The sequence below is a fragment of the Scylla paramamosain genome, chromosome 22, assembly GCF_035594125.1.
Source record: "Scylla paramamosain isolate STU-SP2022 chromosome 22, ASM3559412v1, whole genome shotgun sequence".
Classification (NCBI taxonomy): domain Eukaryota; kingdom Metazoa; phylum Arthropoda; class Malacostraca; order Decapoda; family Portunidae; genus Scylla; species Scylla paramamosain.
Window position 1 is genome coordinate 20,480,936 of NC_087172.1, and position 13,994 is coordinate 20,494,929.

A 13,994-nucleotide genomic window follows, 5' to 3' on the forward strand; every position below is an offset into this window, starting at 1 on the left:
CTTTTTATGGAAGATTTGTCTGGCATGGAGATGGAAAGTGTCTTCTACCAGCGTGTGTGTGTGTGTGTGTGTAAATTAACTCTAAAGATAGTAATAGCTGGAGGAGGAAATAGACACAGTGACACACGTTAAAATTTCAGTCTGGCATATAGATAGATAGCGTCTTCTACCAGGTGTGTGTGTGTGTGTGTGTGTGTGTGTGTGTGTGTGTGTGTGTGTGTGTGTGTGTGTAAATCAACTATAAAACCGGGATTAGCGGGAAGAGAAGGAACACCGCGTCACAGAGGGCAATTATTAGAAGAATTAAGGCACATTTTCACAGCGTCCTCGGTCTGTGCCAGTGACTCGGAGCCTCAGAACCTTCATTTTAACAGATTTGGTCGCGTTTGATTCCCTCGACGAAAGACAATTACTCGTATTTATCCGCTAGCTGTGACATGGATGGGAGTCGTGAGATCCGTACACACAAGGGAGGTAACACGTGTTTTGTCCCAATCTTGTGTCGTGTTCCTAGATCGTCTGCTATTGCCCCATAAAGCTGCTTAATGACATAACACTGGGATCTGGAAAAAAATATTGGAACGTTCGTGCATCCTGACGCTGTTATGTAAGCTCTCTCTCTCTCTCTCTCTCTCTCTCTCTCTCTCTCTCTCTCTCTCTCTCTCTCTTCCATTGTTTCATTTATTTATTATTTTCCTTTCTCTTTTCCTTTCTTCTTTGCTTCCTTTCTTTCTTTCTCTTTATTTATTGTTCTTTTTTCCCTTCCTTTATTTCTCATTTCCCTCCTTCCTTCTTGCGTTTTCTTTCTGCCTTCCGTTATTTCTCTTCTCTTTCTTTGTTTCTTTCTCTCTTTATACTTCGCTTTATACTCTCTCTCTCTCTCTCTCTCTCTCTCTCTCTCTCTCTCTCTCTCTCTCTCTCTCTCTCTCTCTCTCTCTCTCATAATCAAAAGTTACACGGGTTTTCATGGGTGTGTTTATGGTTTTAATGAGAAATTGATAAGGTTTCCACATTATTAAAAGGAGAAACACTCTTGAGAACTCTACTGATCATCACTGTGTTTTTTTTTTAAATACGTGATAAAAGAACAGGGTATTTCAGAATATGGTCTCTCTCTCTCTCTCTCTCTCTCTCTCTGAAGTTAGCATGCGGGAGACAAGATGGAGGGGAGAAGGGGAGAGTGTAGAGGGATGGGAGGTGGGGCGGGGAAGGAAGGGGAAAAGAGAGAGGAGTGTGTGAGGGAGGGGACGTGGAGGGGGCAGGAAGGGATATCCAGTTGGCTGCTCCGTGTAAACGAGGAATCTTTATTATTTACTTTTCCTCGTTGAAATGTTGGGGTGGTGATGGTGGTGGTGGTGGTGGTAGCGGTAGTCTTCCTTTTCCTCTAAGAAACAACATTTGCTGTGACAAGAAAAAAGTGTCGTTGCCTTTTGTCAGGTAGAAATTAGAGATTAGTATGAATAAGGAATAAGAATTAAACATATAAATAAAATAGTGTAAAATAAATTGATAAATAAATTAACAAACAAATGAACAAGGGTAAATAAAAAAACAAAAATAAATAACATTTCTATGACTACTATTACTACTACTACTACTACTACTACTACTACTACTACTACTACTACTACTACTACTACTACTACTACTGCTACTACAACTACTACTACACAACAACAACAACAACAACAACAACAACAACAACAACAAAAACTACTACTACTACTACTACTACTACTACTACTACTACTACTACTACTACTACTACTACTACTATTTCTACTACTACTACTACTACTACTACTACTACTACTACTACTGCTGCTGCTGCTGCTGCTGCTGTTGCTGCTGTTGCTGCTGCTACTGCTACAACAACAACAACAACAACAACAACATTACTACTACTACTACTACTACTACCACCATCATCACTACTACTATTACTACTACTACTACTACCACCATCATCATCACTACTACTACTACTACTACTACTACTACTACTACTACTACTACTACTACTACTACTACTACTATTACTACTTCTACTACCACTACTACTGCTACTACTACGACGTATAGGCCTAAGTTTATAGAATTCTTTAAAGTCAATATAATTATGTACACCTTGGATTTCTCCCCCACTCCCCTTGTGTGTGTGTGTGTGTGTGTGTGTGTGTGTGTGTGTGTGTGTGTGTGTTAGTGTGTATGTCGTCTTCGTTGGCTGCAGGGAATGTTTTAAGTAATAAAAAAAAAAAAAGGAAAGAAAGAGAAAGAATATAATGGTTAAGTTAGCATAGTGCGGATTTGCTTGCTGCTGTGTTTTTGTGCTTGTTGATCTTGTTGTTGTTGTTGTTGTTGTTGTTGTTGTTGTTGTTGTTGTTATTGTTGTTGTTGTTGTTGTTGTTGTTCCTGTTGTTGTTATTGTTATTGTTACTACTACTACTACTACTACTACTACTACTACTACTACTACCACTACTACTACTACTACTACTACTACTACCACCGCCACCGCCAGCTCGCAAACATCACGTGACTGTTTACAAATTGTGTTGCGTCCCGAGCCTCTCACTGCACGTTATGTGAAGACAGGCTGGTTAGGGCGGGACGACAGGATGACGGGCGGATCCACCTGGAAAAAGACCAAATAACGACTAAATAACTACTTCCATCCCAACTGCATGTCCCATATTTAGAAACGCTTCACTGTCTCACCACGACTATTTTCAAAATCCACAGAGATGATCAGCCGGGTTCTTCTGTTGATAGCGTAGAAATCTTGTTAATCTGTCACTAGAACAGCAAAAACGCCTTTAAAAACCCGTATCACTTCAACTATATAGAGCCTATTTAAAGTTGTCGGGGTGCAGCGAAGAAGCGTTTCAGAATGTCATCCCAAGTCGCTTCCAGTTGTTACAATCCGATCTGTTTTATCCCCCGTCCATCTGCCTCACTACGCCCCGCCTCCCTCTTTTCCCTTGCGTAGTGTTGCTGCTTCAGTCAGGTCCACAGCCCCGCGCGGCAGTGGTGAGCGAGAGGCTGTGTCCGCAGCTGGAAGTCGCGGTGGGCCAAGGAGTATAATAATCGAGCTGTTTGGTTGGTGCTGGGAAGTGGTAAAGGCAGCATCACATTGATTGTTATTTATTTATTTATTTTCATCAGCTATCTGAAAATCCAATTTCTTTAACGTGGTTAGTCATACACACACCGAGTCGTTGGTAAAGACTGATAAAAGCTGGTGGTAAGGTGTGGAGGGCAGGACGTGTCATCCGCCAGCATCTACAAGAGAAAAGCAATGTAACTGCAATTTAGCTTTTGGAAATCATACACTGACAGTGAAGGAAAGATTACGCTACAGAAAACTGCGCGAGTGACACGATCCTGAACTCGAACGTCACTGTCCTGAACTTGACTGATTCATTCCGTCTCATTGTTTCAGATAACGAGTCTTTCACTACAGTATTTTGTTTGGAGTAAGTACCAGTAGATGTCCTCGTGCAAGCTTAATTTGTCATCGCACTCCCATGAGGCTGAAGTGCTGAGGGTTACAGCCATTCACTACACGCGTCTCTAAAGGAGGTTCAAGTGTTTCAAACAACAACTTCTGCTGCCTGGTGGTGGTGGAGGCTTCGCGCACCTCTCAGCGTCTCCACTTTTGCCTCGGGTGCACTGCGTCAAGGTTGGTGCTCGGTGGATACTCTAAGGTTTGTAAGGTTTTGTTATGCTAATTGTAGTATAGCGGGTGTTCCCTCGCCGTGACTAGTCAGGTGAATGGCGGTGCGAGGGAGAATGTTGGCTTGTTGAATGCAGTTTGTGGTTAAGAGAAAAGTTTTGGGCCTGTTGAACTTCCGCTTTGACTCAGAATTTAAACTTAGTACGTCTCTCCGATTCTTGAAGATGTGTTGGGTACGGTGTTAGTTTTGACAACAGACTCTTCACCTCGGGACGCACGCCTGTCTGTGGTACCTGTGTTCCTGCAGCTTATCTTCCCCATCAAGGTGTTAAAATGTTCAGTGTATGTACGTCTATAATTTCCTTCAGACTGTGTTTGGAGTCCCCTCGCCCCGCCGTGTGCCCAGGGGAGGCTGAGGGTCGCAGGTCACCAGTGAGGCAGCCATGGGGACCGACGCCCCGCCAAATCTTGCTGTTCCTGATGCTGGACGCCCATCACCATGCGCCTCCCACTCCAAGAAAGTTGTGAAGAGGAAACCCAGTGAGGCAGGAAGGAGTGTACCGGCGAGGGGAGCTGAGTGTGTGGTGGAGGTGCTGACGGAGCTGGGCAGTGGCGGGCGATCCCAGGCGGCCAAGGAGGCGCGGCTGGCGGGGGCTAAACGATCAGGGGCGAACAGAGCAGACCGCCTTCAGGTGAGCTGTGTAGTCCACGGAGTAAGATAGCACCATTCATTTTACTGTGTGTATGGAAACGTTATTTCTCTCTACTAACTTTTCCAACTTTTAGGTGTGTGTCGGGCGACATAAAGAAATGATTAGCTAACATAACAATCCGGTCCTCTCGCCGGTTTCGCCCACAGATAATTCCGTTGCTGTGGTGCATTAAATCAGAGTTCAGTAATCAACAGTCTCCCAATTCATGAACCTTGAGTAACACGTTGAACTTTGCGGAATAAAAGGTCCGTCGTTTTCCTCTCTGATGAGACGAGGAACAGAACAGATGAGGAACAAAACAGAACTGTTGGACATTTATTTTCCTCTATCCATCTACATTTTTTTAGACACTCACTTATGCATTAGAGTCCCTTAAATTGTTTTGTAGTCTAGAAAAGACAAATTAACCATCTACTCTCTCTTTTTCCTATTCTATATCCATGCCAACATTTTTACAGTGCTTTCATTACTGATAAAGGAAGACCATAACAGCGTAAGGGTGAACATGAAACTTCCCAATGTCTGTGAGTGACGATCTCTGGATGCTGCATCGCGCTGGGCGTCACTTGGAAGATGAAGGATGAGTCAAGGTGGATTGTGCCTCCCTTCCTCCCTTTCCTTCCTTCTCTCGCTTTGTCACCTCCCTTCATTTCCTTCCTTTCCGCCCTTCACTCCCTTCATTCTTTTCCTTCATTTCCTCCTTTTCCTCCCCTCTCTTCATTGCCTCCCTTTCCTTCTTTCCCTCCCTTCCTTCTCTCTCTTTCTTCTCCCCCTTCATTCCCTCCTTTCCCTTCCTTTCCTCCCTTCATTCTCTCTTGCTTCCCACCCTTCACTTCCTCCCTTCATTCTCTCTTGCTCCCCACCCTTCATTTCCTTCCTTCATTCTCCTTATTCATTTCCTCCCTTCACCTGCTTTCCTCCCCTCCCTTCATTTCTTCTCTTCATTCCCTTCCTTCCCTCCCTTTAACACCTCCTTTACTCCCCTCCCTTTCTTCCCTCCTTTCATCCCCTCCCTTTCCTTCTTTCCCTGCCTCCCTTACTTTCCTCCCCTCCCTGTCCCTCTTCATCACCTCCCTTCATCTCCCTTTCCTCCATTCCCTCCTGCAGCGTGAAGTGGATTTATAAGCAGCGCCCACCTTCCTTCTCGCCTCCCGTGATGTGGGTGGTGGTGGTGGTGGTGGTGGTGGTATGGCGGGGGATTCATGTGACAGGTGACCGCTGCGTGAAAGGTGGCCAGGGAGAGGTGACGAGGTTTATCCGCCAAGTTACTGCGAATGGATTTGATTGTTTGATCCCTAGAGATAATTATGAAAGAAGCAAATTGTCGCCGTAAGTGGTATAAGGTGTTGGCTCTATATATTATTATTATTATTATTATTATTATTATTATTATTATTATTATTATTATTATTGTTATTATTATTATTATTATATTATTATTATTTATTTTCATTTATTTTTTTTACTGTTTTAGATATTTTAAGCGGCGCCTCATGGCTACAAAAATTAACCAGAGTCAAAGAACGTTAAGGTTTTATGAATTTTTTTTATTTATTTATTTTTTACAACACAAGTCCCCTCCCCATCAAAAAAAAAAAAATCTTACTTGTCCTAATCAACCAAAACCGGCAATCGCAACATTAGTTTTCGAAAAGCAAAAAAAAAAAAAAAAAAAAAAAAATCAACCAGGTTAACTGAGAATTTTGTTAGCGTAGGTGCACTCTCCACCTTACACTCTCCAGCTTGCACCCTCCCATCCTCTCGCCGCAGTCCAGGGCGAGGGAGAGAAAGGGAGAGGGAGAGGGAGGAGGGTCGTCATTGCAGTGCCTCGCTAATAATAGACTAATGGTGCTCGGTGGCAGGTTTGGTCGATCACTTACTTGCTCTCTTTGCTCCCGCCGCCTTCCTTCTCCCCGTCCTTTCCCTCCCCAAGTTAATTTCCCTGCTTCTCTCCTTCCCTCTCTGTTTTCTTTCCCCCGGCGCGTCCCTCTGTCTTCTCTCTCCTGCGCTCACTGTCCTATAAATTCATTTTTTTACGCTTTTTTTTTTTCTCGTACGTTTATTTTTCCGTTTTCCTTTCTGGTCAATCTCTCCGCTTTTTCTTTCTCTCTTTCCTTTTTTTCCTTTTTCCTTTCCCGTCAATCTCCTCTTTTTCTTTCTCTCATTCTTTTTTTTTTTTCCTTTCCTGTCAATCTCCACTTTTCTTTCCCTCTCCTTTTTCCTTTCTCCGTCAATCTCCTGTTTTCTCTCTCTCTCTCTCTCTCTCTCTCTCTCTCTCTCTCTCTCTCTCATTTTTTCTTTCTTTTTTCCTGTCAATCTCTGCTTTTTGTTTCCCTCTCCTGTCGATCTTCGCTTTCCTTTCGTTCTCTCCTTTTTTCGTTTCAATTTTTTTTACCTTCTTTGCACAAATCATCTAATTACGTGACTGGAGGCGCATCGAGAGGGGAGAATAAAAAAGAAAAGAAAAAAATATATATGAAGGCTCGCTCGTTACGTCTTTGGTAAACTTAAAACTTTATGAAACCAGATTGAGTAATTTTGCTATGGCGTCTCTTATAAATTCCTGCTGCAAATGTAGTCATGTGGCCTGTCTGACGGTTGACGGTGACGGTGACGGTGACGGGCAGCGGTGGTATTTGTAAATCAGTAACTTGTGTGTCTCGGTTGGTTGGAGGACACACACACACACACACACACACACACACACACACACACACACACACACACACACACACACACACACACACACACACACACACACACACACACACACACAGCCAGTCTTTCCTTGTCCTGTGTTTTGAAATGTTTTGTTCCTTCATAAGAACTATTTCAAAGGCCATAGAGATTAGTTCGGTTACCTCTCTCTCTCTCTCTCTCTCTCTCTCTCTCTCTCTCTCTCTCTCTCTCTCTCTCTCTCTCTCTCTCTCTCTCTCTCTGTGGAATTTTCAAATATGTCATGATTCTAGGGACAAACACGTATTCTATCTCATTAATACAGAAAACCCGACTAATCATCCCTGTGACATTTGATAACAGTCCTTACGAGAGAATAAAACGCCACAAACACACGAGCTTTCGTTAACATGCATTTGGTGTCGTGACGAATTAACTGCCACGCTCGCAAAGTAACGATTCATGCGGCTGTCATCAAGTGTTGCTGCTGCAGTCTGGCGGGAGGAAGCGAGAGGCCCGTGATCAGAAACGCATTGCCGTCTCACCACGACTACTTTCAAAGGCCACAGAGGTGATTAGCCGGATTCTCAAGAGTGTTTCTTATGGTAATTATGTAGAAATTTTGTCAATCTGTCATTAGAACTATAAGGATACCCTTGAAAACCCGTGTTACTACAACTCCAACCTTTTGAATGTAGTGGAGATGCGGTGTATAAATGTTTCAGGATATGGTCCAGCAGAGGCTCACGAAAACATCACCGCGCCTCCGCCGCTGCCGGGACGTTCGTGAGACCGATCCATCAGCACACTGCCGCCGCCTCCCGTAATGGCAGGGATCAGGGCCGTGGCAGAGAGAGAGTCCACTCCGCCTGACACGCAGATCTGTGGTTCTCTAATGTATTACTGGACGCTTTCTTTATTTCCCTGATTCTTCCTTCCCCTGTCCTGCCCTTCTTCTCCCTGTCTTGCTGCTTCTTTTTTTGTTTTGCTTTTTTTTTTCTTTAATCTTTCTCTCTTTCGTTCCTGCTTTCTTTCCGTCCCCTACTCTGCTCTGCTTCTCTCACTTTTTCTTCGTATTTTTGTCTGTTTCTTTCTTTCTTCAGTCTTTCCTTCGTTTCTGCTTTCTTTTCTTTGTTTCATTTTTCGTTTTCTTCCCCCATCTCTTCTATCTCGTGTCTGTTTTCCCTCAGTTTCTTTTCTCTTCTTCCTCTGTTATCTGTTTGTTTGAGCTTCCTCCCATTCCTCTTCCTCCTCCTCTCCTTCCTCACGAGCAATACTCCTTCCTCTGACATTTGCTGAAGCCGCTCCCCTCCACCACCACCACCTCCTCCTCCTCCTCCTCCTCCTCCTCCTCCTCCTCCTCCTCCTCCTCCTCCTCCTCCTCGCTTCCCGGACCAATTTTAAACATCTTCATAGCCTTCTCCGCACTGGCTCGTTAATTGCACACTAATGGACGCTGCCGCAGGATTTCCCGAGTGGGGGCAGTGCGTGGTATTTGATTAGTGGCATGCGGACCGTGTTCTTTGGTTGCGGCTTACTCTCGTCTGTCCGATCCCTGATGGCGCGTTAAGAGCATGAACTAAGACAGTTACATCTTGCTCTTACTTTGCTTGCGGCTTACTCTCCGTCCGTCCAGTGCATGGTGGCGTGACTTAGGAGGATTAGCTATCAGTGTAAAACTACCAGTATAATAAGGTAAAAGTCTATACAGTTAACTTGCTCTTATTTTCTCTAGCGGTGTCTTTCTGATTGATTGTACTCCCCTTCACATGTGTTCCTTAACCTGTTCCTCTTCACACTTATCCTTTGACTGACTAATTTTCCTTCAATATTCTTACCTTATTTAACTTAACTACTCCCCCTTACACTTTCTCTATGGGTGTCTTCCTGGCTTACTTTACACTCCTTCACGTAATACTGTTTCTTAATTTGCTCCTACTCACACTGTATCCTCCCGTAACAGACTAACTTTACTTCCGATTCCTACCTTTAATTATCATTCTTTCCTTCAGACTTTATCCTTAACCCTTTCGGCAAATCGTTCCTAAATAGCAAACCACTCCAAGACATTTTAATTTTGTCCAGCAGTCGTCTCCAAACACTTTTCTGGCTACAAACCTATTCGTTTAGATGTCCCTCTCTCTTCCAGATCGTTATGAAGATTTTGTAAGGAGTTTTAAGTGCTGTAAATTGTTACCTGTCGCACTGAAAAGGTTAATTTAATCTTCTTCCTTTCTCATTTTAATCTTAAGTAATGATTCTAGACTTCTGTCGTCACCCTTGACTAACTTCTTTCCCTTTGTGTTGACCCTTATCTTTGTCTCTCCCATTCACCACTTGCGCATCACACTCAGTTCTTGAATAAGGAGAACAGAAAAGTTTATGATTGTGTCGTGCTGTTGGAGGGAATTCTTATTTTCTTAGTTCCTTTCGCGTTTACCCTTAGTCTTGGCCATCCCATTTACTATTTACACATCACACTCAATCCTTGATTACGAGAAAAGAAAAGTTGAAGAGTGAGTTGTGTGTGCTGTTGGAGGGAACTCTCATTTCATCTGTGAACTTAGCCAAGAGTTAAAGAAAGACCTGTGCCGCTCCCCTACCAATTTCAAAAGACCTTAGTTGAAGTTACACGGGTTTTTAAAAGTGTCTTAAAGTTCTACTGACTGATTAACAATATTTTTACATTATTAACACTCTTAAGAACCCGGCTAATCATCTCTATGTCCTTTGAAAACAGTCATGGTGAGAAAGCAAAGCGTTTCAGAATACGGGCGTCAGAACTACATCAACAGACCAATCCTGTGATGCTCTCCTGATCCCAACCCTGCTCTCGCCTGCAGGTTCGTCTCAGTACTCTGGAGGCTGAGGTGGGGCGCCTGCAACACCGGGGCCGCCAGCTGGATCACCACCTGTCCAGAGTCTTGGCACAGGGGTCGCTGCTCACCTCCACCATTGATGATTTCCATCTGAGACTCGATGCCCTGGCGAGGTCCCACAAGGCGCTGAGTCGTGCAGCGCAGCAGAATCCTAAACCTTCTGAGCGATATGGCGTGAAAAGTCAGTGATTTGGACAGTGTTTGGTCCCGCCTCGATAGACAGTGTTTGGGCCTTGTTGTTCGTCTGTGTTGTATTATCTGTAAGACCAGATGATGTTAGGTTGACAAGACCACGTACAGTTGTTAGAAATGCAGGTGTGAAAAGTCAGTGATTTGGATAGTGATCTTGTTTCGTTAGTGTTTGGTATCGCCTTGTTGTTCGTCTGTTAGGTTATCTGTAAGACCAGATGATGTAGTTAGGTTGACAAAGCCACATAGTTATTAGAACCTAAGATTCCTAAGAACACAAGGAAAGCTGCAAGAACCCATCTCGCCTACACGTGGCAGTCTCTGTTTAAACAAACCATGCCTACCGATTTCCACCTATCATCCCAATCAGGACCACCGAAAGGGAGGGGGGGAGTCTGCCAGTGCATTGCACCGGGGTCCATGGGGTCTTTGGGGAGCCCAAAGGTAAAGAAGGGTCCCCGCCCCCCCATCTCTGCCTTTGGGCCCTTTACCTACTGGCTGCAGGGATGGGAGCCCTAAACTATTCCTGCACCGTCACATTTCAATTCTCTCGGCGGCCCTGATTCCAACCATATATTTGTCCAGTCTTCTTTTAAAGCTCTCTAATGACTCGACACTAACAACCTGATTACTGAGTCTGTTTAGTTAATCTCCCATTCTATTGTATTAACAGTAGAATTAAAACAGATAGCAAAGCAGAGTCGATATGGGTAGATATTAAGGAAGGATCACAGTCAGTAGTACTGGGAGTAGTGTACAGACCACCGACCAGTACAAAGGAAATTAACACCTCACTGTGGCAGGAAATAAATAGAGCAGGAAGGTACAGTCAGGTATGTGTAGTACGAGATTTTAATTTTAGGAATATCGACTGGAGTCTGATGGTGGGTAACAAGGAAGTAGAGGAATTTCTAAAGTTAATTTAGGATAATTTTTTTAAAAACAGGTAGTTGTAGAACCCACAAGGGGGAATAGTATTCTAGATTTAATTCTTACTAACACGGAGGAAGCAGTCACGCAGGTAGAAGTTGGAAGATAGTTAGGTAACAGTGACCATTAGAAAATTAGTTAAAATGAGAAAAAAACTTTTAGAAGTAAAAACACTAGTAAAATACCTGACTTTAGGAGAGCAGATTTTGAGGAATTAAAAAGGTACCTCCAAGGAGTGGACTGGCAAGGGATGCAGGGCGAGGTCAGGTCCGGGACGGAGTTGAGAGAGATAAGGCAGGATGAGAGAGGTGAGGTGAGGTGTGAGAGTAAAAGACAAGAGGAGGGAAGATGTGTCCCGGAAGGGGCGGAGGAGAGAGAGAGAGGAAGAGAGGTGTGAGTATGTTGGAGGGTCGGATCATGCTGAAATGGGAGAGGTGAGATCGAGGCGAGTAGATGAGAGAGTGGAGAGGATGGAAGGGGGCGAGATGAGGGGATTAGGTGAAGTAAATGTAGATGAGTTGTATAAATATTTCATAGATAAATTGCATACAGGACAGTTAGCAAACATCCCATATAGAGCAATAAGATCACAGAAAAATTACCTTAAATGGATGACTTCTAGTTTAAAACATTATATAGGGCGGAAGAGAAGTATATATAAGAGATTAAGGGCAGGTGAAGAAGTTTTAAGTCCACAATATAATGAATTAGTTAGAACAGTCAGGAGGTTAACGAGGAAAGCTAAGGGCAATTATGAATTAAAGGTAGCCAGGCAGGCGAAGACGTACCCCAAGGGACGAAGAATAAGGATACTATAGGTCCATCAAAGGCAGCAGATGGGGAGCTGGTTAGTTCTGGGGAGGAGATTAGTAAAATTCTGAATGAGTATTTTTTAAATGTCTTCACCCAGGAAAACATGCAGGATATGCCAAACAGTGAACAGATGTTTAGAGCAGATGAGAATGAGAAGCTGACAGATATTTCCAGAACTGAGGAGATAGTGGAACAGGAGATAGATAGGCTAAAAAAAAAAAAAACTCAAGACACCAGGACCAGATGAAATGTATCCCAGAGTACTTAAGAAATGCAAAGAGGTTATTAGTGAGCCGTTAGTTTCTGTCTTTAGGAAATCACTTGAGTCAGGTGAGGTACCAGTAATGTGGAGGCAGGCTAATGTAGTACCTATCTTTAAGAAAGGAGATAAAACTTTAGCGTCTAACTATAGACCTGTCAGCGTAACTTCAGTTGTGGATAAAATATTGGAGTCAATAATAGCGAGGAACATTAGGGAGCATTTAGACAAACATAACTTGATTAATCAATCACAGCATGGTTTCACGAAGGGGAAGTCTTGCCTGACGAACTTGTTAAGTTTTTACAGTAAAGTGTACGAGGCATAATGGTGATAGTTATGACATCTTATATCTGGACTTTAGTAAAGCATTTGACAAGGTACCCCATCAAAGGCTCCTGAGAAAGGTTAGGGCACACGGAATAGATGGGAGGGTGTTAGGCTGGATAGGGTCATGGCTTAGCGACAGGCGACAAAGAGTTGTAATAAACGGCTCTAAATCCGAGTGGGGTCATATAATTAGTGGGGGTGCCATAGGGCCATTGTTGTATTAGGGCCATTGTTGTTTTTAATATATAACAATGACTTGGATAGTGGAATTAGTAGTGATGTTAGTAAATTTGCGGATGACACAAAGATAGGTAGATTAATTAGGTCAGAATCGGATGCCATCGCCTTGCCCGCAGATTTAGATAGGATGAATGAATGGACGGACAGATGGCAAATGCAGTTTAACATCAAATGCAAAGTACTTAGCGTAGGTAGAGGAAACCCACACAGTAGGTACACAATAAACAACGAAACTCTGGTAGGTACAGGGTACGAGAAAGATTTAGGAGTTATAGTTAGCTCTGAACTCCGTCTAGGAAAACAATTCATAGAGGCTAGAAACAGGGCAAATAGGGTATTAAGATGAATTTTTAGGAGTGTTGAAAGTAGAAGACCCGAAGTAATATTAAAGTTATACTTGGCTCTGGTCAGACCTCATCTACAATACGCTGTGCAGTTCTGGTCCCCACATTACATAAAAATATAGGTCTATTAGAATCAGTACAGAGGAGAATGACTAAAAGGATACAGAGGATTAGGAGTATTCCTTACGAGGCGAGACTGAAGCTGTTAAATTTACATTCTTTAGAAAGACGTAGGTTAAGAGGGGACCTGATAGAAGTCTTTAAGTGGTATAAGGATTATAACAAGGGGGATGTAAGCAAAATTCTTAGGATCAGCAACCAAGATAGAACAGGAAATAACGCGTTCAAGCTTGAAAATAGAGTGGTAGATGAGTGGAACGGACTCAGTAATCATGTTATTAGTGCTAAGACATTAGGGAGCTTTAAGAGAAGATTAGACGGGTTTATGGATGGGGATGATAGGTGGAAATAGGTAGGTATATTTCATACAGGGACTGCCACGTGTAAGCCTGGTCGCTTCTTGCAGCTTCCCTTATTTTTTCTTATGTTCTTGGGTTCTTATTGATAACCAATTCTTACTTCTCTTTTAAAACTTACATGCAGATGTTACAATTCACGACAGTCAGGTGATGCAATTGGGTTGACAAGATTACGTGGGATTATTTGAGATGTCAAAAGATCGGTTTGTTGAACATGATATTGTGATACGGTAGTTATGATTCGTTATATGATCATCTTTGGTCATTCCGTCTCGTTAACTTTAAATTCGGGATTAATTTATCAGTGTACGTTATTGTTTGTTCACACACACACACACACACACACACACACGCGCGCGTATTTCCAACACTACCATTGTAATAGGTTCTGATATAAATTCAGCATCGTTCCTAATTATGATGGAAAGTTTTTAACAGTGTATTCAACACTGATGTCTCACGTTCA

At 43.1% G+C, this 13,994-nt stretch overlaps 1 protein-coding gene across 4 annotated transcripts in view; it reads left to right on the forward strand.

Annotated features, from left to right (window-relative positions):
• The first annotated feature begins 3,012 nt into the window (after nucleotides 1-3,012).
• The window catches only part of LOC135111765 (uncharacterized), an 11,000-nt gene continuing 18 nt past the window's right edge, over nucleotides 3,013-13,994 (forward strand). The window contains exons 1-4 of one of the 4 annotated variants that reach the window (XM_064025472.1): nucleotides 3,013-3,116; nucleotides 3,443-3,682; nucleotides 4,045-4,368; nucleotides 9,909-13,994. The exon at nucleotides 9,909-13,994 is cut by the window's right edge and continues 18 nt beyond it. In XM_064025472.1, the coding sequence (XP_063881542.1) occupies nucleotides 4,120-4,368; nucleotides 9,909-10,133 (474 nt within the window). In that variant the 5' untranslated portion in view covers nucleotides 3,013-3,116; nucleotides 3,443-3,682; nucleotides 4,045-4,119 and the 3' untranslated portion in view covers nucleotides 10,134-13,994. Of the gene's footprint in view, nucleotides 3,117-3,167; nucleotides 4,452-9,908 lie in introns of those variants that run through there. The other 3 variants (XR_010273901.1, XM_064025473.1, XM_064025474.1) reach the window with 3 other exon arrangements.